We start from the raw sequence: 23,327 nt of genomic DNA, 5'->3' as shown, positions 1-23,327 counted from the left end.
TAATGAAGTATTTTTAAGATGCTTGGGTAGCAATTTGAATAGAGAGAACATAATTTTATTAATAAAACATCTTCATTCTATACATTTATTGCCAAAGGGTAGCTTGTTTGAATGTAACCTACTTTACACAGTTCTCAAACGAGAGCTTACTTTGGAAGTATATTTATATTCGGTTATAGCTATATTAGCAGGGTTGATTTTTTTCTTAGGTATAACCTCAATTTACTCAATTTTCTTTGTAATATATATACTAGTAGTAACTTGGATATCGTTTTTGGGGACCTTTATAGTTTGTTGTTTAGTGTGAGCCAATGCTCCGTGTTGAAGACCGTAATTCGGCCTATGATGGTTTACTTTTACGAATAGTGACTTAAATGGAGAGTTTTCTTATTGGCACTCATACCACATCTTCTTATATTATTCTGCTCATTATTAGTCATTGGTATGATCAAATTATTCAAGCAGTTTACTTTGCAATTACTACAAAGGTGATAAATTTTATTATATCCAGCCTCCTCCATTAATAACTACTGTTTCCTTTGAATCTTAAATAAGAAATAAGATAAAACAAATGTTTGCGTTATATCGCAAATGTTTGCGTTACAACGCAAAGGTTTGCGTTATATCGCAAAGGTTTGCGTTATAACGCAAAGGTTTGCGTTATAACGCAAAAGGTTTGCGTTATAACGCAAACATAGGAAGAAAAATAAAAAAAAAAAAATGTGTGGCGCTAATACGCTTCCGTACTTTTTTGAAAGAAAATTGTCAACATCTTGCAAGTTTCATGTAATTTTTGGTATTGAGAAATTTTTTACCGTAGAATAATTTGAACAAAGTAGACATATGCATAATGTACATCTATGACATATGTTACTACATTTCGAATATCTGAACATAGTTTGCATATTGAACGAGAAAGGTATGACTCAGAGTACTTTACTAGAAAATAGAATTGTGTCTCGATACACTTCAGGTGAAAAAGAGGACGAAGAGCACTTAGATTCTTGTTCTGGTGTACTTCAAATAATAATAAGAGATCTATCTATAACCCATGGGTAATACTTCTATTGATACATTATATGTTGGATTTTAAATTAATTATTCATGTTACAACTGTACATATCTTAGTAAAACTAATAAACTGAAATGGTTACTTAATTGTGAAAGCACTGCTATATTATCTTGCTTGAGAGACCTCACCTCTAGCTTTAAATAGAGTATATTTAATAGATAGCTTTCCTAGGCCAAACACGTGGCAGACATGATGCTGACAATATTATTCCTACCAAGCTTAATCATTTTAATGTATGCATTTTCTTTATAATCATCGTGCAGCTTCCCAGTTGCATGTAATCATACAAAGGTTTGTTTTTATTGCACTTTATACTACCACAAAACAAGATGTATGCTACTTTATAATTTTTTAAGTGTAAATTCATATTACACATTATTGAACATTATACATGTTATATGCCTGGCTGGGTTCATACCATTGTATTTGTAGTGTTGAAAGGGAAATAACCTCCAAACTTTTATCACAACTCGAATTTTGATGTTGAAAATTGGAAAATTAGAATTTTTCTAATATTTTCTATATGTACTGCTAAGTTCACTGATATGCACTTGATGTTTGTCATTTACCCTCAATGAGCTCTTATTTTTTTTTAAATAAAAGTGCTGCATTGAATATGTTATCTGTGGACTTCTAAATTTTTGTGATGATTTTGTATCTACGGTTAGATTGTTTACATTGGTTACAGTTCGGTAGAAGCATTATTTTATGCATTGTATATATACTTTAATAAAACATAGAAAAGAGTAAGATATTTCGCGGGTAAACTTTGGGTCAGGTCAAACGTGAAGGGGTGTTCCAAAGGAAACTGTCAGTACGAGTAATGAGACACTTTGGAAGAACACCCCTCCTATAATAATGGTACGGCTACCATTGGGGTATATAAGCAGGAGAGATTCCTAGCTCAGGGTCGATTGTCATAAGTCTTCGTAGGTATAAGACCAAGGTACGGTACGTTGGTATTCGAGATCGCAGTCTCGTTTATATCAGATTTATTAGATAATATTACTAAGTGTAATAAAGAACAGGTTGGTTCCTGTTAGAAATACGGACTTGTACGTTAACAAGCTTAACCGTATTGTACCGTATAGGACAAGTGTGAGTCTGTGTGACCACCTTGTAAAGTACATAATTGTACCAACAGAACAGAGACAAGTGTGTAAACTTGTAGGGTACATTATTGTACCAGGAGGACAAGTTTGTTCCTGACCTAGGACAAATTTGTACCAGTTGTATATTTATATTAAAGTAGAATTGTTTATAGCTAGTTTATTAAAGATTGTAAAGAGCAGTTGTACATATTTTGGTTCATTGACGTTAATTTATAAATAAAGATTGTTTGTTACATATTTTGTAAATAGAACAATTTTGGATCCAGTATCAAACTGGTAACGAACACATTCTAAATAGAAATAGACACGCTTATCCTGTGTACACGTTACATTTTGTATATTTTAGTTCCGGGACGAATCCCGGATTTGAGGGATATGAAGAAAGGGGAGGAAAGTGCTATCTATTTTGATATTTTATTGTAGTTTTTAATGTTAATATCATAACAACATATTCTGATTGTAGAAATAGTCTGAGAAAATAAGAGAAGAAGCGAATTTGGCACGTATGGCCTACGTCTACTACAATGTATAGATGATGTTGGTAATAAGTTTAGTTTATTATAATTTTTTTTGTTTCCCCCCTTTTTTTTATACATATGTAGCTTTTTCAATATATAAAAGTTAGAATAGAACTTACGAATTTGCACCTCAAGGATAAAAATCAATGAAAAAAGGCGCCAAATTTGTCTTTTAATAAAAACACGAATTTGGATTTGACCCGCTGAGTCAAACTAAAGAAAAACAATTGTTGTTAGCTTATCCTCCTAGCAAGCGGCATTTCGGGTTGAAGAGAAAATCTATTTGAAATTGGATAATGTGATCGGGCAAAGTTTTGTGTGTTCCTGTGGACTTACGTTTTGAGCTAACACGTTAAATATTCAGCTGAGCATAGAATAGAATAAAGCAAGGTATTTTCTTACCTAATCAACAGGTTGGTGAATTCTCAATATATGTATTAGATAAAATACAAAGGTAACAAGGAAACAGGCCGGTAACAACCGTTGCCGGATAGTTTTTCTGCACGAGTAGTCAGGTCCGAGGGGATAGCCGAGGACCTTGACCTGACTACAAGTGCAGAAAAACTATTCGGCTGGTTGTAACCGGCCTGTTTGTTTTGTTACTTTTGTTTTTTATCTGACTTGTACGACGTTTCAAGTAATAATACTTTAAGCAAGACTAAACATTTGAGAAATTTGGATAGCCATAAAGCATTTCCCTTCAACCGAGATTTTTTTCAAGAAAAAAAATCAGGAATCTAATAATTTGATAAAAAAAAAAGAACCATTTCAAGTAAAAGATAAATGTTGTACACATTTAAGACTTTTTAAAATGCAACTTCGTAAAAAAGTAACATATTAAGGAATATTTTAGTGGTAAGTAAGATAACGATTCATAAAAATGAAAGCGCGGAGGGGGAGGGGGGGGGGGGGGTTGGCTAATTCATTTTAAAATACACAGGCTGTGATCTTTATTTTTGATGAAAAAATGCAGGATGAGCCATTCAATCCCCCCATTCCGCCTTAAAAAAAATCGTAAAAATCGCGCGTTTGTTGCCAAATACATGAATTTAATATGCAGTGGTGGGGGTCCCGGGGGTTGGAAAAACCCTTTTTTTTTGAAGATCAATGCATTTAAATAGGAACATAAAGTTGGACCCCCCCCCCCCCCCCCCCCCTGTTTTGTTCTGGATTTAGACATGGATCCGCCACTGATATAAATTCGATTTATGAAAAAAAAAATGGATTTTGTCTTAATATTATATATATACTCAGGAATATACTTTGATTTTTTTTTTAAATTCATGCTCGTCTCTAGATCTGCAAGTGTTGATCGGGATTAAACACGTGTTACTATATGATCCAATCGCAGCTTACCGCCCAAAATTGATGACATAAGTTGAATGATTTTCTTCTAGATTTGCTCCTTATTTGGACATGTATTACATGAACACTTTTTGTTTATAGGATCAATCGTGCATTGGTGAGTTGATAGGGGTTTTATCTTTTGATATTAGATTTGATTTTTATTAACTTATTTCCTGTCTTATTTTTAAAAATGTTCACGTCAGTATCATCCTTTCTTTACTTTCAGCATTGTCCAAAATACTATTCATGTCCATATATTGAAGAAAACATTTATTGACCGAATATTTTGCTTCATAAAGGGGGCGGTATGTTCTTTTTTGAGTATATTAACTATTTACTTTTCAACGCCATCCAGGGCCGTAACTAGCCTCTTCTAATCGTGAGGCAAAATATATTCGCCGAGAAAATTTGCTATTTTCCGACAATAATCTGGTCTCAAAGCAAGAACATAGATTCATTGTGATTTAAGACTTTAAGGTTTTATGGAAAACATTAAAAGACCGATATGTAGGATAAAGCAAAAATCGAAATTCTCGTAATCATTAATACAGGATCTGTCTGTCTGTTTTTGTCTTAATTGTATTGTGCTTAGTCTATGGTTATTGTTTTTATGACTAGATTTAAATATAGTGACAGCTTGTACTTTAAGTACTAGTACTGCTTCAGTCGACACTAGCAGTGGCGGATCCAGAGGGGGGGTTCCGGGGGTCCGCACCCCCCCTTTATTTTGGCCGATCAATGCATTTGAATCGGGACATATGTTTGCACCCCCCCTGCACCCCCCCCCTTTGCCCTGGGCTAGCACCCCCCCTTTCGAAAATTCCTGCATCCGCCACTGCACTAGGGACCATCTTAACCCTGTTTTACGGTATTATTGATTCTTTTATTGTTAAAGACTCTCCAGCAACTCTGACCATTGTCTTTTAGAATTTTTTCTATGCATTGACTCTGTGCGATTAGGTTTCGTGCACATTTACTCCATATTCCTTTATTTTCTATTAGAGGGTCTGAACATGACTTAATGCAAGTTAAACCCTTCAATGGAAAAAGGTCATATGGCAATACATTATTGTTTTTTTTTCCAAATTAATTGAATCCTGGAAATTGGTGACCTTACTTTAATTTAAACCATGTCAGCTTTCTAGTTTTGTCTACCCCTCCCCCCTCCCCCAAGAAAGCCAGTTTTGTATTCTTTGATATTAAAGTTCAATTCTCCATGCAGAAACGACAATTTTTGTCTGTGTAGCATCGTATATTCGTAAAATATTTTCTCGCACAATATCTGGACATCGGTGGGCATGTAACATTGCAAAACCACACGTTTACAAATAAAAATCATCACTCGGACTATAGTCATAAAGTAGGAAAACAAATGAACAAAAGACAATATAAAAAGAAGATGTGGTATGATTGCCAATGAGACAACTATCCACAAAAGACCAAAATGACACAGACATTAACAACTATAGGTCACCGTACGGACAGTCACATAGAAGTACAAACAATAGACCATCAACTCTGAAAACTAAAAGTAAAATAGAAACATGGATCACGAAAAACATGCAGGGGCGACACCAGAGAGTGAGGAGAACTTGCTTCTTGCTAGACACTTTCCGTGAAAACAATTTGATATTAAGACAATCTTTTGTTTAAGTTTTTTTTTTTGAAATTTCTAACATGAGGCATTTGCCTCATTTGCCTCAATGTAGTTACGGCCCTGCCATCACCCAAATGTTTTTGTTTAAATTAGCACCAGGGGCGGATCCAGCCATTTTAAAAAGAGGGGTTCCAACTATATGTCCCCATTCAAATGCATTTATCGGCCAACAAAAAAAGGGACCCCCTCCCCCCGGATCCGCCAATGAGCACTATTAACGGTATTTGGAAAATCAGGAATCATTCAAAACATTAATTTGTCATCTGCTTGACCATAATAATTTTTTTCTCATAAAATTTGGGATCAAAATATCTATTTTAGGAGAAAACCGAAAACCATAACCCCCCCACTATTGAAGTTAAATGTCTAATCCCTTAGTGTACTTATGTGAATAGTATTTAACTGGAAATGTTTGAAAAAAGATATTGATGCTAACGTAAATATTTTGTTCAATAAAAAGACGGGAAATAAGTCGGTGAACCAAAAAGTTCAAATCTAATTGAAAGTTAAAGTGCCCATGAACTCACTGATCATGCTCGAGTGATTCTATTCATAAAAAGTGTCCGTGTATCGTCTAAAAAGAGTCCGTGTAACACCCGTTAATGTACTGTTTTTCTAAAGCTCTTCGGGGGAGGGGGGGGGGTGCAAAGTCGTACAAGTTATACTTGTTAATGGATGTTAAGCTACCATCAATCACAAATATGCGCAATTGCAAATATCTACAGGATATTAGAGCTATTTCTCTAATGCTTGCAGTTTAAATGTTTGGTTGGCTTGTTTGCTTTGTTTGTATACATGTACACAAGCTGAAGCCCCGCCTATCTATTGATCGCAGATGCCAATCTTGAAAACAATGCTTGAGTAACATTTATACAAACAAAGCAAGCAAGCCAACCAAACATTTAAACTACAAGCATTAGGAAAATAGCTCTAATTATATCAATTTAATGCCTTCGGCGAGCTTCGCATTTCGTCCTGTTTCTAAATCGTGTTCAACTAGAGGTTTTTTTTGTTTCCCAACAATGTACATATATATTATATTAAGCTTTTGAAGACGAACAGTAAGTGTCGTCTCACTGGTTTATGTACAGTTTTTGCAGTGAAATAAAAGTTGCGATTTATGATGGGATGTGTCCTAAATCTATTCATCTCTAGACACTAGAAGGATCACACGCAACCCTCGACAATGTGGAGGATTACTAAAGGATATTTGAAGTTTGTTTATATGGTTTTTGGACAAATTTTTATTCCTTCAGAGAAAGAGCGATTATAGTATCGCCAGTGTATTGTATTACCTTTCAAGTTTAGTTACAGCGTATAGCTTTTAGTATTATTTCAACGGCGTAGAAGTAGACTGGAAAGTGGGAGGTCAAACTTTTGAATATTAAAAGCAAAAACATCTTACAAAGTCTTATAGTCTAGTATCATTTTCATTTTTAATTGCAATTTTAATAAAAATGGTCAAAAAGTGTGGAGAGGCGCACTTTAATAATTACCCACATTTTTTACTTTGGCTCCTACGTCAGTGTAGTTCCCCATACAATAGAAGGAATAAAATCGACGACAAAATTGATACAAGTTATTATAGACCCTAAAAGAAAAGGTTTGCGTTATAACGCAAAGGTTTGCGTTGTAACGCAAACATAGGAAGAAAAATGAAAAAAAAATGTGTGGCGCTAATACGCTTCCGTAAAACTCCCTATACCTTCAAATGTTTTTTTCTTGTTTTAGTGTGTTGTTTTGATTGCTGTCTCAGCAACAAAAATAAAGAATATCCATCATATATCTACCTTTACTCTCTTTACTACTTCAGAGCTTTGGCAAAACAGACATCAAAGTTAATTCACTTGACATCAACATGTAATCGACCTTTATTGAGGACCACCTCCGGGTGCGGGATTTTCTCGCTGCGTTGAAGACCCATTGGTGGCCTTCAGCTGTTGTCTGCTTTTTGTTCGGGTTGTTGTCTCTTTGACATATTCCCCATTTCCTTTCTCAATTTTATTTTAAATCTCCGTTCAAAATTTTAAATAGACTTTGGGCGATTTTGAGTTTGACATAGTGTATGGAAGCCTGTCGAATGTTGAAGACAACATGTATATATACTGCCCTCTATAAATATCTTTTGGTTATTCTTGTGGTCAGATTGATGTCTCATTGAGGTACAAAACGTACGCGAAAAGACCACATATCCTAATTAACGTTCATATTTCAGCATATTTCAATATTTGTTTTGGCGCCAAATTTATATATTTTCAAAAACAAGAACTTAAATTTCAAGGTGCAATTTAATTTTTGAAAGCAATTAATAAGTCTTCATTAGTTTCTGAATCTGTCCATAACATCTCATCATCCACGTTGTAGGCAAAGTAACTCTTAAGCTGAAACAAAATAAGAAAACGAACTAAGTAAGGAGGCTACCATTTGATTTTTATGGGGAGGGGGCTAGAATGAAATTTGAAAAAAAATGGGCAGGACAGGAGTTTTGAAAATAAGATTATTAGAGTGAAAAATTAAAAGGCAGGACAGAGATTACAGATAAAAAAAGGAATGCAGGACGACATTTTTCATCCTAGCCCCCACCCCTCACCCCCCATAAAAATCAAATGGTAGCTCCCTAAATAATAACTTAAAAATCTTGAACAACTTTCTAATCATGGAAGTTAACATAATCAGCTTATTATAAGATACAGGAATGACTGCGATTTTTTATAACAAATTTCATAGAAAATAAAGTCCCAAAAAACACTTCAATTAATTATATCTGTTTTAAACGTTTCTTGAATGGAATACTTTGATTTAAGAGATCGAAGCCTAGTGATTTCAACCGTGCAAAGACATTCACACCATTTCAGACATCGACCTAGATGCAGATCCAGGCATTTAAAAGAAGGGAAACCAAACTAGACAAATATTGGATTAAAAGTAAAAAGTCTGAATTTACCATCATTGTAGCTCCATAACGGGAGCCCAGGCACCCCTTCTTATCGTTCAGAAATTTTATATGCAATACAGAACAAATATTTTCTTTAGTGAATTAAGTGTATTTATGTTTTAGTTTAAACAGAGCTAAGAAACAACACAATCCTCTATTTATTTATTTACCTGAACATTTCCGCTGTATAAGAACATCTCGCATGTTTCGTAGAGGATCAAAGCTTGAGTCGGAGAAAACATATTTGTTATACGGCTCTGTTGCCATCTCTTTGAAAAGTTCCTGGTTAGTATGGGAGCCAATGCCTATCACCATCACTTTTATCCCGCTGTTTTTCGCCTTCTGAGCTTCTCCCAGTGTTTTGGAAAGTCCCTTGTCAGATCCATTTGTTAGTATGACCATCATTTTCTTTGCCTTGCTGCGAGAATCTGAGGGATACATTTAAATTTAAAAGATGCGTCTCTTATAAAAACTAGACATTTAGAGACAAATCATAGATAAGAATAAGACAGATACATCATGACCAAAGTTAACAGACGAACACAAAAACAACAGTCCACAAAACCAAACACTTAAGAGTGTGCAACACGAATCTATCAAAATTTGGGTTATCGCAGGTGCTTTGGAAGGGTGAGTAGTTCCTTCTCCACTTTTACTATTGGAAACATCAAATTGTTTTTAATTAGTCTTTATGATTAGTTTTCTTAATAACTTTCTATGCTGTATGGGTTTTGTTCATATTTGAAGGCCGTACAGAATCGAATATTTTTTAACTTCTTCTTCATTAGGTTTCTGGTGGAGAGTTGGTCTAATTGGCAATCATTCCACATCCTCTTATTTTTTTTATCTGGTATAAAATAAAATCCTTAACAATAATGAATTCATTTAAAGATTTTGATAATACATTTGTAAGTGTTAACAATTTGTATGTGTGTCATTTAGTAATTATCTACTTGGCATATACATGTACCAAATATAATGTTCTTCCTTAAATCAAAATAATAAATGACTGCTCGGCTGCTGTCTCAATCTACTTCTGCGAAACGTTCAGTTGCGAATATTTCGCATATGTATCAAACGAGATTTAAATGATACAAGTATTCATATACCTGGAAAACTGTTCTTCCTTGTATATTCAATAGCTTTTCCGGTATTCACCTTTCCTCCAGTGTATTTTATTTTATTGACAGCTCTGATGATGTCTTTTCCCTTTTTATACTTTCCGATTTCGAATTCTGTACTCGCAGTACATCTGAATGTATTGACACCAACTTGAACATTTCCTTTGCCAACCGGGACTTCTTGTACAAGGTCTTCAACAATGTCTAACATTTTCTGGAAATTTTGTTTTCCTACATGACAAGAATCTTCAAGGACAAATACTAAATCAGTCTTGCCCCAACAAGCTGCAAAAATGAAACAAATAAAGTTAGTTATTGATTTGAATTTCTGTTGGTAGCAACGCTCAATCCTTCTACTTATGTATGTGTTTCGTGACAAGTAAAATTATGCTGCTCTAATTAAATTGTGCATTTTTATCTTATTCTTTTTTTCCATTTGCGCAAAATAAAAGGGTTAAATACTTCCTTTCTCTGTACCCTTCCTCCGTTATATCGGATCATTGAACTCCCATTTTTAAATAAAATATCGGATTATAACTTTTCGTGCGCACAGCCGCACATAATCATGAAAAATGAGGAACGAGTTCTTAACAAAATCAGTTTGAAAAGCGAATGATATAAAACGGAACAACCGCAACAGTGTATGCAGCCTAAGAAATTATTTTTGTGAGCTCAAAATTCACATGAAGATGCGAACTGATCATTTATATTTGATTGCATAACATAAATACACATTCTTTGACGTAAACTTGATATTCGAATGAAAATAAACAAAGTTAAAATATTAGCATACTTCTATTTTTTTCAACTCATAAATTGTTTGGGTGTTTTAGAAAATGTTTAATTGTTGTGAAAATATGAAACGTTTTTTTCTTTCTCGCATACAACAATTTGTAATATTTATCGATATTGTAAGGATATCCTTATAATTTATCTACATAATAAGGATGTTCTTATCCCAGGCAGAAAACCCTAGCCGTATTAGGCACAACTTTTTGGAACTTTTGGTCCTCAATGCTCTTCAACTCTGTACTTGTTTTGGCTTTCGAACTTTTTTCATCTGAGCGTCACTGGTTAGTCTGGTGTGGACGAAACGCACGTCTGGCGTATTAAATTTTAAACCTGGTACCTTTTGTTAGCTACTATTCGTGTGTTTCTCTGTCCTATATGTTCTCCCATTTATTTGTATTGTAGTCCTGTCATGTAATGTTGTCATTTTAATGTAATATTTAACATTACCATAAAAGCGGGAGTTTTGGCATGCCACAAAACAAGGTTCAACCCACAATTTTTTTCTTAAAATGTCCTGTACCAAGTCAGGAAAATGGCCAATGTTATATTATAGTTCGTTTCTGTGTGTGTTACATTTTAACGTTGTGTTTCCCTCAGTTTTAGTTTGTAACCCGGATTTGTTTTTTTTCTCAATCGATTTATGAATTTCGAACAGCGGTATATTACTGTTGCCTTTATTTGTATCCACATGAGTTCATTACAATCTCTTTAATTTATGAGCATCTGAGAAACTATTAAGAGATTATGTACAATGGTCTAGAACTACTAGATCAGAGCCTGTAAAACCTTTGTCATTTTCACAATAAAACTTTTACATCGGAATACTGTTTCATGAGATCTGAGATGTAATGCGACATTTTCAATCAGATCATTGAGCTCGTTAACCACACTTGCTACATGTTTTCAATTTCTTTATTTAAAGGGGCACTAGCTACGAGATATATTAAAAATCTTATATATTATTTTTTTTTGGCTCAATCATTAATGAAATGCAAATAGTGAAATGGTTCATTTTTGTCAAAATAAGCTAAAAAATATTGATTATGAATTATTTTATTTTATTCAATTATATGCGAAGAAAAACATGAATACTTACTAATTTCGGCGACTGTAAATAAAGATTATACATTTATTAGATCAAGACGATTTTATTAGATCAAGACGATGAATTTACATTAAGCTAATCAATGAAAGTCAAATTGGTGTTGTTAGATGCATCACAATATAGCAATTCCATGTTCGTACAATGTTACCTTCTACGGGCAGGAACGCAGTACCTTGGAGTTGTACCCATATAGAAAACCAATATAAAGTAGGATATTTGGTAAATGTATAAACTGAATCTTTCTTTCTATAATTTTTAAAAATATATCATTCTTTAAAAAATAAATCGACTTAATGCATGTTTTGATTAATTTCATATTGATAAAAAGCACTTTGTTGGTCGCACTTTTTAGAGAATGTTTATGCTTTGAAAAATGCATGTGAAAAACAAATGAATATTTAATAACATACCTTCACAAGCTTTACTCAAGACTATAGTCTTGATTGATTTCAGCAAGTTAAAGTTAGCAGCTGTAAAGACAAACTGACTCTTTGGTTCACTGGCAACACTCTGGATTTCTGTTGCATCTACAGAACTACCAACTCCAATAGAAAACATTCGTATTCCCTTGAGTCGGGCATTCCTGGCCTCTTCTCGTGTCTGTGCTTTATTTGATGAATATCCGTCTGTTATCAAAATTCCAATCATTGGGTGTCCAGGTCTGTGCCCTGAATTTTTGAATAATTTCATTATTGGATATTTGGATATGTTAAAAATTGCTCCATTTGTTTAAGACATGAGTAAGAATTTACTATTTCAAAATTTGTTTGCCTGTTTTACTGAACACGATTGATTTTGTGTTAAAAGTCTTAGTGGAAAAGATGATACAACAAGTATAATATGTAAAATAACCACGCATTACCGATGTATTTTTGATATATGCAAATGAAGTAATTTAAAAGTTTAGAATAACCATGTCGGAAGACAAGAAGGCTTTACAATTAATCCAAATACCAAACATGGTTTTCCTATTTTTATTAGAACATCAGAGACTAAACTAACCATAAAAAGTTCTGTATCAAATATAAACCTTGCAAGATTCGTGTATACCAACTATACAAATAAAGTTATCCCACTGCTCATGACAAGGAATAAACATACAGGTTTTTCAAACAGTCGCTGAACCATTACAATGAGGTCAATGACAATGGACATTTGATAGAAGGAAACTTTGTAACATAACGCATCTGTATACAAGGTATGAAACATAATTTCTTCTACCACTTGCAATAGAAAGCTTTATACAAATAGTTTATAACGTTACGGAAACTGGATCATAATATCTATGTCCAAGACTTAAAACTGATTATTTGATATTTTTTATTTAACAAAAATAAATATACATCTCATAATTTGGTCATGCTTAAGAACAATAAAGCACGTGATAATTTTTCAGTTGAAATAAATTTTGTTGTCAAGGGAGATCACCGAAAATATTATGCCAAGGGAGATAACTCAAAATAATTTTTAACTACATGTACCTGACGAGTGGGAGAACGATGTGGAATGAAGATATTTAATAGCATCTCCGGTATTTGTTCCACCTCCCTGGTACTTGATTGACATTATGGCATTCTTTATATCCTTCTTGCTATGATACTTGTCTAGGTTAAACTCCGCCTTCACTGGTGTATGAAAAGTTACTACGCCAACTTGAAACTTATCTTTGGCAATGTCCAGGCCGTCAACTATGTCGGACATAAACTTCAAAGTGGTTTGAAAGTTGGTGGATCCAACACTGCCAGAATTATCAACCAGGAAAACGAGGTCCGCTCCAGCATTGCAACCTGGTAATTAGAAGTATATGTTATTATAATATAATTGAAACAAACTAAGACGGATAAATAAATACCCCTCTTTGTTGTTTCCATGACAGAGCGGATTTAGAGGGGGGCCCGGCCCCCCCTTTTTGGGAAAAAATTTGGTTGCTTATATAGGGAATCACTGAAGCGTGACTGGAGCGGGCCCCCTCTTAGGTCAGTCATTGGGCCCCCATTTATGAAATTTTCTGGATCCGCCACTGCATGATAATTTTAAAAACCATATATCATTTTCCTGTTTTATAATTAAAACTTATGTATACTTCAGTGATTATAATATGAAGGTGCACTTATGAGGAAGAAAGTTTATGTATCCACAACCTGTCAAAATACATAAAATGTAGTCATAAACTTGTGTACATGTATATTTTGTTTCAGTAAAAAAAAGTTGTACCATTATGAAAATTAAAAAAAAATGTCAAGGACGCACACGAAAGTTAAATCCATTAAGTTTACCCTGATGTGCAGTTTACAGATACTAACAGGCACAGTGATTACTTGAGAGGCATTAGAGACCCGTCTAAGACAGTTTGAATTCATCTTTCACTTCTGGTTGGGGTTCGTGTTGCTCATTGTAAAGTTACCGTATTGAGTTTTGCTTACAAAGTTGATTGTGTTTTCGACTTTTCATTTTGTTGAGTGTTTCAGTGTCTGGTCATTTTGAATACTCACTTTACATTTTAAGTACTTACCAGTAGATTGTGGCGTGAAAACTGAAAACAAGGAATAACATATGTACATGTACATACAAGCCTTTATAGTATTGAATTATAATTTAAGGATTTAATTTACACAAAATCAAATCAAATCAAAAGAGTTTTTAAGGTCGGCATGTCACAAAACAATAACATAATCTCTTTGAGCTTTTATAACCGACAAATACATACATTAACACAACAAACATACATAATTCTGATATAAAAGCATAAAAGACACAAAAAAAAAAAAAAAAAAATCAGTCCGTTAAACAACCAAGTCGACAATCTATTTGATTAAATCATTATTAAATGGCTATAATTTGCAAGATACATTAGGCCATTGAATAGCGTTAAAGCCAATTATTCCAAAATAATATTAAACAATATTGATGATTTCACATATCCATATTGTAATTATATCTCTTCTTTATTTAACCATAACATTTGATATGGTATACTTTAAAATTGATTTATCTTAATTTCCCATTCCCAACACCAAACATCCTGCTCATGATGAACGCTCATTTGGCTATGTGGATTAACTATACGATTGCTAGGATACTGACGCAACTTGTCAGAAGAGTCTCGTAAGCTCTGCACATCAAAGAAGACTGTGGAATCCGTTACAAAGCAACATTGTTACTACTATAACACATGTCCTCTGTTCCACTTTTAGCCGTTTGTTTTTTAATGTCCTCCATCTCAGTGAATTTCTTTTTTTCCGCATCCGTCCCCAATACGCCATGACCTACATTTTATACTGCATAATCAATTAAATTCAACAAAATCTTATTTAAAAACAGCTACAATTTATCATTTATATATATATATACATACTTGTGCATGCTTTTGAAGCAAGGCTACTTTCGATAGATTTCAAAGCTTTGAAGTCGTTTACTGTGAAGTAAAAGTCACTATCTGGGTCATTAGCTATACCCCTCAGTTCTGCACTATCAGTACTGCTACCAATCCCAATAGAAAACAGTAGTATTCCTTCACTCTTGGAATCTTTAGCAGCAGACAGCGTTTCAACTTTTGAATTAGACTTTCCATCTGTCATAATGATCCCTATCTTTGGAACGCCAGACCGGCTTCCTGAATTACACATGTGCATGTATTATTATATATTTTTTCTTGTTAAACCAGCTTACAGCACATATACATCCGAATTCGCGAGCGAGCGAAAAAGTAATATAAATATATAACATATTAATATAAACATATATGTATTGCAAGTTGAAAAAAACACAAATGTTCATGCATTTCTTCTTCTATACCGTTCTAGCATTATTATAATACAATGCAGATTTTTTTTCTGGTTGTTGAATACTCAACCGTTGTCTTACCCCTAATAAAAGAGAAAACACAACCGCGAAATTCAACGTAATTGATTGGATGACGTCTGCCATCTATTCCACGGTCAACGTTCGAAGTCCTTGGGAACAACGCTATCATCGCAGATGATGATTGCATCTGCATAACAATAACAATACCTGCATGTGGAGTGGACTAATGAAGTAAGAAGAAAAGTTAATTACGGTATAATTATAATATTTTTTTTCTGTCTACAAAGAAATAAAATCAAAAATGGGGTGCACAATGGTCAACTCGCTTGTACACGTAGTGTGTTATTTAAAAGTGTGTACAGCAATTTTGAGAATATTAAGAAAAATTATTGCAACCATTCGAACTGATTTAATTTTAATTTCATTTTTAAGAAGTTAATTTTAACATTTTTAAGAAGTTAATCTTCAAAAGAATGTTTGATGTCAATGAATTGGTAGAAAAACAATCAGCCAATCAGAAGACGTGTTACATCCAATAATTACCGTATGATGATGAGAAACTGGTATTAGTCATGTGTTGTATACCAAGATGCGTTGCTGTTCCTCCACCAACATATGAAATGCCTTTCACCGCGTTCATAAGTTGTGTTTTGGAATGGTACGAGTTTAACTTTATTTGTGAAGATGGAGAACCTGAATAGATGTCAACACCAACTTGAACATCATCTTTGCCGATGGTAAATATATTGATAACATTTTGAACGAATTTCAACATGATTTGCCAGTTTGAAGATCCGACGCTTCCAGAAGAATCCAAAACAAACATCACATCTGCCTTCGTTCCACATCCTATAAAATATTAAAAAGCAATGACATAAAAGGCAATAGGTGACATACTGTTGCATTAAAAACGAGTTTCTTGGTCAAACTTTATTTGGAGAGTGTAATCCTAATTTGTGAATAAAGGGCGATTCATGAAATATTGATGGATATAATTGTCAACACCTTCAGCAATTATCAAATTATTTGCGTTTTTCTTTCTATCTACTTGTGTTTGAAAAAAGGGAATTAGCCAAAATGTAAAATTGTTTTTTTTTCCTTTTTTATATTACAGGATGAGAAATTCCCTTTTTATTTACATTTTATTTTTAGAAAAATTTCACTTGTTCAATGTGTCCTGTACTTTTCCATACGATTTTCCAATAGTTTATAAATGTGTACCCTCTTGTAATATTTTCCATCTGGGCACTGTACAAGATCTTGAGTGTCTTCTGGTACTGTGTACACAAGAACATTTGCAACATATGATTATGACGTAACTGTAAGTAATATAACAGGAAGCACAGTGACCAATATTAGAGTGAATAATAATAAGATTTCATGCTTAACTTGCAAGTTAAGGATTTGAAATTGATTTTAGAAACTGTGAGCATTTATCATACGGTATGTAGATACGATAAGTTGTGGTATGAGTGTCACTCTCCATCCAAGTCACAATTTGTTAAAATAAACCATTATAGGTAAAAGTTATTGACCTCTTATTATGTTTTTCTTGTAATTCAATTAAGTAGTATCCTGTTTACAGTAATTACAATAGTATGTTTCGTGTATATATATTTTCTTAGCACACTAAGATCTGAAAGTGGGACGATAAGGAAGACTAGTTTTGAAATGCCATATCGTATTTAACAAATGTGCCAGCCCAAAGTCATGAACCCCGTGTGTTTTACACTTACCTTTTGTGTTCTTTGCATCTGAAGGTTTTGTCAAAAGTAGCAATACGAAAACACTTAAAATTTTCATATCTGTAATTAAATGGGAAATACTTGAAAAAGTCTATTTATAGCGTTCATCAGGAGGTTCATTTAGACATTTCCTAAAATATACATTTGAAAATGAAGTAATTTGTACACTTGCGTTTTTACTTCGCATATTAATTAATGTGTTTTGACGATTTTATGTAAAAAATGATATGTTCCGATCAAAACTTTTCCCGCCACATTCTGTATGCATGTATGTGCCTGTCCTAAGTCAGGGGCCTCTTATAGCTGACAATGCGGTGTGCTTATTGTTGAAGGCCGTATTTATAGCTGTTAATTTCTGTGTCATTTGGTTATTTGTGGAATGTTGTCTCATTGGCAACCATATATCGCATCTTCTTTTTTTTCTATACTAGTATGAAAGGTAGATATATATATATATACAAGTACACACCCGTGATATCGCGGGTCCGTGACTGAATTAAAGTATATAACTATGCCTAAGCCTTATTTTAGTAATTAGTATTGTCATCTGATAAAGTCCTGTCGATTATAAGATACAAAGTTTTCTCTGCTTTCAAATCTTTCTGTTTGAATCCGTCGACCTGGAACTTATCAATTATTGGTAATATTAATTATTTGGAAAAACAAAAGGTCCTGGCTATCCAGGAATGGAGTATTTTTTATACAACAGCATTGTCCTATATTAGTTATCTTAGAAAGTCTTGCTGATTGCTGAATAAAACTACAATAGGGAACAATTTGACAATGATTGAATTTAGTAGTGTCAGCCCTTTGATTATGACCCGTGTATATAGCAAAATCCTAAATACACCGTTTGGTGGTGCGCCTGTCAAATGCAGAACGTACAGATAAGGTAATAGCTAACAGGTGAATATACTATTGGTATCGGTATCGGATTCGACCCGGAACTTGTTAATTATTGGCAATATTAATCATGTGGAAAACAAAAGGGTCTGGAGTGGTGTAATTTTTAATCTACACCATTGTCCTTTGTTAGTTATATATAGAGTTGAATTCTTTGATTTGTCGTTTTTACCCGATGACGTCTGACAAATTGGACCTCGTAATTTTAGGGAGCTACCATTTGATTTTTATGGGGGGGGGGGGGGGGGGGGGGGCTAGGATGAAATTTGAAAAAAATAGGCAGGACAGGAGTTTTGAGTAAAAAAAAAAGGCAGGATGAGACGCTTGCAAAAAAAAAAAAGTCAGGACGACAATTAAGGTAAAAAAAGTCAGGATAAACTAAAAAAAAAAAAAAAAAAGGCAGGACCGAACAGAGCGACAAATAAAAAGGCAGGACAGAGATTACAGCTAAAAAAAAATGCAGGACAAAATTTTTCATCCTAGCCCCCCCCCCCCCCCCCCCCCCATAAAAATCAAATGGTAGCTCCCTTAGTATTCTATATATATATATATATAGGGAACAGTCCATTTATTACAGGAGGAGACCTACTTGGAGGAAACTCTATGAGTGATCACAATGGTTCAACTGCAATATAAACAGCCTATCTGAACTTTATTATGTAGTCTGTGTACATTAAATGGTATACTGTTTTTGACACGAGTAGACAGAATTGACAGAATTTGGAAAATTCACAACGGTCGTCTTTTACTTCAATTTCAATGACAAAGATCGTATAAAAGTAAAATGTATACAGTGATAAGATGTGTTTCTCTATACCCATTAAACCTAGTCAAATTCTGACGACTGAAAATTTGACAGAATCAATGATTCGCCAGTTAACGGTTACCTCAGAATTCTATACCCTTTCGTTAAATCGCTGTTTCAGAATTTGAAGGACTATGGGTAATTAAATAGTTCATAGTACTCTAAAATAAAAGTATTAAACAGTGGCGGATCCAGAATTGTTCATAAGTGGGGGCCCACTGACTGACCTAAGAGGGGGCCCGCTCGAGTCACGCTTCAGTGATTCCCTATATGAGCAACCAATTTTTTTCCCAAAAAGGGGGGGGCGGGCCCCCTGGCCCCCCTAAATCCGCCTCTGTTAAACGTCACGTCAGTGGTTGAATTTGCATTGGTTAGGACATTTTCAACCAATGACGACGTTTTGTTGTACACTTTACAGAATATTGCCCAGAATACATTAAACAGTAAAAGTTGGGCCCAGTTCAAGTCGTATTTGTGTTTGTATTAATTAGTAGTTGGGTATTTGTGTGGAGGGGTTCGTGACGTGTTTAACTAGAGGTTATGTGACATCCATCAAGGGACCAACATGATTGTTTTGCGCATGCTTTACTACATCGAATACAATGTTTCACAACTTGTCAAGACTAGTACGATTCCTTATTTTAGTTTGAAATTTAATGAGTATTTGTAAACTGATTGTTTTTATGTTTACTTTTAGAATTTAAAGGTTGCTGATGTAAGTGTACATATTGGTAAATGTGAAGTAATCTCTTCTGAAGTTTTAAAGATCCAATAAAAGTTTAAATTATTAAACTGTCTATATTTTGGCTATTGGTGACCGAATGTAAATTTGTACCTTTTTTTGTTATACAAAACCGGGTTTTCTCCTTATTCTTGGCTTTTCTACGACTGAGACCTACCACCAGAGTTTTACTTGGTAAGATAACGGGTACAATGTACCACTAGAAGAGTAAAAGCATTGTTTAACTTATAAAATACCATATATTATCGAACATTTTTTTATGTTGGTATGTGAGTGTTACACTTAGTGAAAAAATATGGTCTGTTATTTCTGAATAAAGGGAATTTGCATCAAGTTTAGTTAACTAATTTTTATAATTACAATAGATCTTTTTTTTGTTTAAGATTAAGTATTTAAAAGTATAAAAGATATAAATCTTACCGGAAAAATATACTTCTTCGATAATGGAAATGTTGGCCAAAACCTGTCACACAGATTAAAACGAAACAAGACACTTTTCTATTTCAGAATGACATACAAAATGTTACTGTATGTAGCACGCAACAATTACCATTATAACATGCATTGATTATTTGTTGCACAATCTTAAAATCATGTTTTTTTTTTTGTTTTTTTTTATTTCCTTCGATAATTATGATAATAATTTTAAACAGCAAGATTATCAACTATTGATTTATTTTATAATAGATGTTTCTAGTTCTTTTGTGTCAAATTATCTAATATTTTTCTGGAGGTGGGGATGGCACAATGTATATTAAAATTGTTATTTACTGTTATTAAATAAATGGAAAAGATTTTACCGTGTTTAATTGACGGACTCACTGTGACTTTGAGACAAAGAACAGTTGCAATACAAGCGCTGTTTCACTATTTGCCTTGAGCGCGTACGGATTGTGTGTCGTGGATTGATCGGCACCAAAATCTTTTCTGTGTTATTATACAGCCGGACATACATTGTATTCCCCACGACACCCATAATTATTCCAGGAGCTAACAGGCACCAGGGCTAGCATTGCACCTGACACGAAAAAAAATCTTATTTCTTTATCTGTAAGAAAACAATTAAATTAATGAAAAAGTCATTTTCAATAATTATGCAGAAAAAAGTTGGAAATTCGATCGCTTACCATCCCGATTTCTTGATAATTTAGAAAAAAACCTATTTTTTCCTCAGAATTAACTTTGTTTTGAAGCTGACTACAAAGATTACATCAACATGAAGTGATTCGAATATAAAATATAACTCTACAATAGTGGACTATTTTATTTCACTCAATGTTTTGCAAGACTAGTATTTATAACTGTAATTTAATTTTTTAAAAGACGACTCGCTACCACTGAAGAAGTGCAAAAAAAATGAACATATATCAAATATTGTCGAAATGTGCATCTGCACGTTTGAAATTATTGTAACAACTCTGAGGAGGTCTGTAGGCCTGTTGTTAGGCAACATTTCTGTACCTTCATTAAACGTTCCATAATTTTCCAATGGTAGTCCAAATTTCCCACCCTTTATCCCGGGATCGACCCCCTACCTTTGAAAAAAAACTTCTTGTTCTATTTACATGTTATGCTTTTTTCTCCGGTAATGGTGTTTATCTTATATGCAATGTAATGTTATGCCAAATTTTACTGTACGTAGTATTTACTAGTTTAAATATGTTAAGGTACATATAGAATGTGAAACTATGATTTAAATGTGATTTTGCATAGCAGGGTGGTTTTAATTCCTCTTGAAATATTTTATTGGTATTTCTGATTGATCATAGTTTTAAACGTGTGTTATAGACATAGTCATAGTTTTTCCAAAGTTAAGAATTTTAGTTATTATAGTATAAAGTTGAGTTTTAGTAGCTTTTATGTGCCATTCAGATATCCTCGGGAAATAGAGTATCGGAACATATCGAACGTTTTCGACGATACAATTGCAAAGAGGTAGTTGTCTATGTCTTTGATACGGTCCCTCGAATGTTTTGCTTCCAAGTTACATTAAAATTCGTTTATAGATGACAAAGACTTCAATGCAGTAAAATCATGAATTGTTTTAATATATTCAAACTATTTTTTTTTTTGGACAACATATTCGTTTTCATGTGAATGTTTATAAAATTTCAAGTATATCAATACTGCAATAGTTATATACATGTATGTTTGAGGAGGTCCTTGTACTCTTTTTGTGTGTAGTATTTAATACAACTTCTATTGCACATTGTGACAAGAAAAACTTTTAAAAAAGTTGCTGATAATTTGTTACATCCCAGTTTCTGAACGTATACCATGTGAAAAAAAGTAAAATCACAAAAATACTGAACTCAGAGGAAAATCTAATCGGAAAGTCCATAATCACATGGCAAAATCAAATGACAAAAAACATCAAAAACAATGGACAAGAACTGTCATATTCCTGACTTGGTACAGGCATTTTCAAATGTAGAAAATGGTGGATTAAACCTGGTTTTATAGCGCTAAACCTCTCACTTTGTTGACAGTCTCATCAAATTCCGTTATATTTACAATGATGCGTGAACGAAACAGAAATAATAATTAAAATAGTCAAAATATGGGTACGGCAGTCATCATCGTGTAACAATAGTCTGTTTATCCATTAGTCATGTATATCGGTTAGATGTCGGCAAGCAAGCAGAAAATGATCAAAAAGAAATCTGTGCAAATTGTTGGTCGCAAAGCAAATTGATTATAAAACAAAACTATATGTAATTTCATTATATGATACTAACACACCTAACTAGGGAATTGTTATATTCATCAAAATTATCACGTTTTAAATTTTACTAAATTAAGCATTAACAGATTATAAATATTAATGTTATATTATGTCCCATAGGTTTTAACAGTGCAACATTTCATGAAATATATCTGAAAAAAATGAGCACAAATCATCAAGGGTGCACATAAATAAATTAATATCTAATGCAATAACTGTAGTAAATAAATAAAAAAAAAACTTAACCAGGTTCAACTTAAGATTTGAAAGTTATTTACAATAATCATTCATTAACTACGAAGCTCGCATCACACCTGTTTCTTAGCCTCGTTCACATGCAGCTGATATTTAAAGAAAAGAAACAGTATTACAAACTCAAAGTATTTCACTTACCATTTATTATACCGATTTACATCTAGTTTCGATTTTATTTTTTTGTAATGGTTTGTTGCCTTTCCTTATTTCAGTAGAATCAGGAAAGTGATAATCATTTGGGACTAGTCTCCTGTTTACATTTATTGTATTCGTCACAGCTGTTCTTGAAAATTTTACCTTCTACCTATATACATTTTCATATTTTAACATACACTAAAAAGTACAACTGCTTACTGAATATGTACAGCAGTTTAATAGTTTTTGGTATTGTACATGTTGTACAGTCCATTCATTATTTCCATCAATATTTTAAGAAACCTGTACCTCGAAAAATAAAACGAATGGTAAAATTAATAATGAATTTTCTAAGAATTAAAAATAAAGCCAATCAGTGGCAAGCTCTGTACGAACACAAAATTCAGATATTTATAACGGTGCTATTAAATTTATTCTAGAAATGTTGAGTATATATTCATAAACTTTTGTCCAGCATTTGTTAGTCAATTGACAAGTTTGGTATTTTGTTATACATGTATTTGTTATATTCTTTCAAGTTCCTATATCGCAGT

At 33.3% G+C, this 23,327-nt stretch overlaps 1 protein-coding gene across 1 annotated transcript; it reads right to left on the bottom strand.

Moving 5' to 3' along the window:
• Window positions 1-7,975: 7,975 nt before the first annotated feature.
• LOC143082343 (matrilin-1-like) lies at window positions 7,976-19,849 on the bottom strand. Its single transcript, XM_076257991.1, has 11 exons — window positions 19,752-19,849; window positions 17,200-17,268; window positions 16,007-16,312; window positions 15,015-15,272; window positions 14,172-14,192; window positions 13,141-13,446; window positions 12,070-12,327; window positions 11,651-11,662; window positions 9,751-10,047; window positions 8,812-9,069; window positions 7,976-8,087 (listed from the first exon to the last, which is right to left on the bottom strand). Exons 2-11 carry the CDS (start codon window positions 17,264-17,266, stop codon window positions 8,083-8,085), a joined length of 1,788 nt encoding a protein of 595 aa, XP_076114106.1. The 5' UTR covers window positions 17,267-17,268; window positions 19,752-19,849; the 3' UTR covers window positions 7,976-8,082.
• Between the last annotated feature and the right edge of the window lie 3,478 nt (window positions 19,850-23,327).

This window comes from Mytilus galloprovincialis, chromosome 1, assembly GCF_965363235.1.
Source record: "Mytilus galloprovincialis chromosome 1, xbMytGall1.hap1.1, whole genome shotgun sequence".
Lineage (NCBI taxonomy): Eukaryota > Metazoa > Mollusca > Bivalvia > Mytilida > Mytilidae > Mytilus > Mytilus galloprovincialis.
The sequence above is the reverse complement of the archived record's forward strand: the minus strand, read 5'-3'. Positions and strand labels throughout refer to the sequence as shown.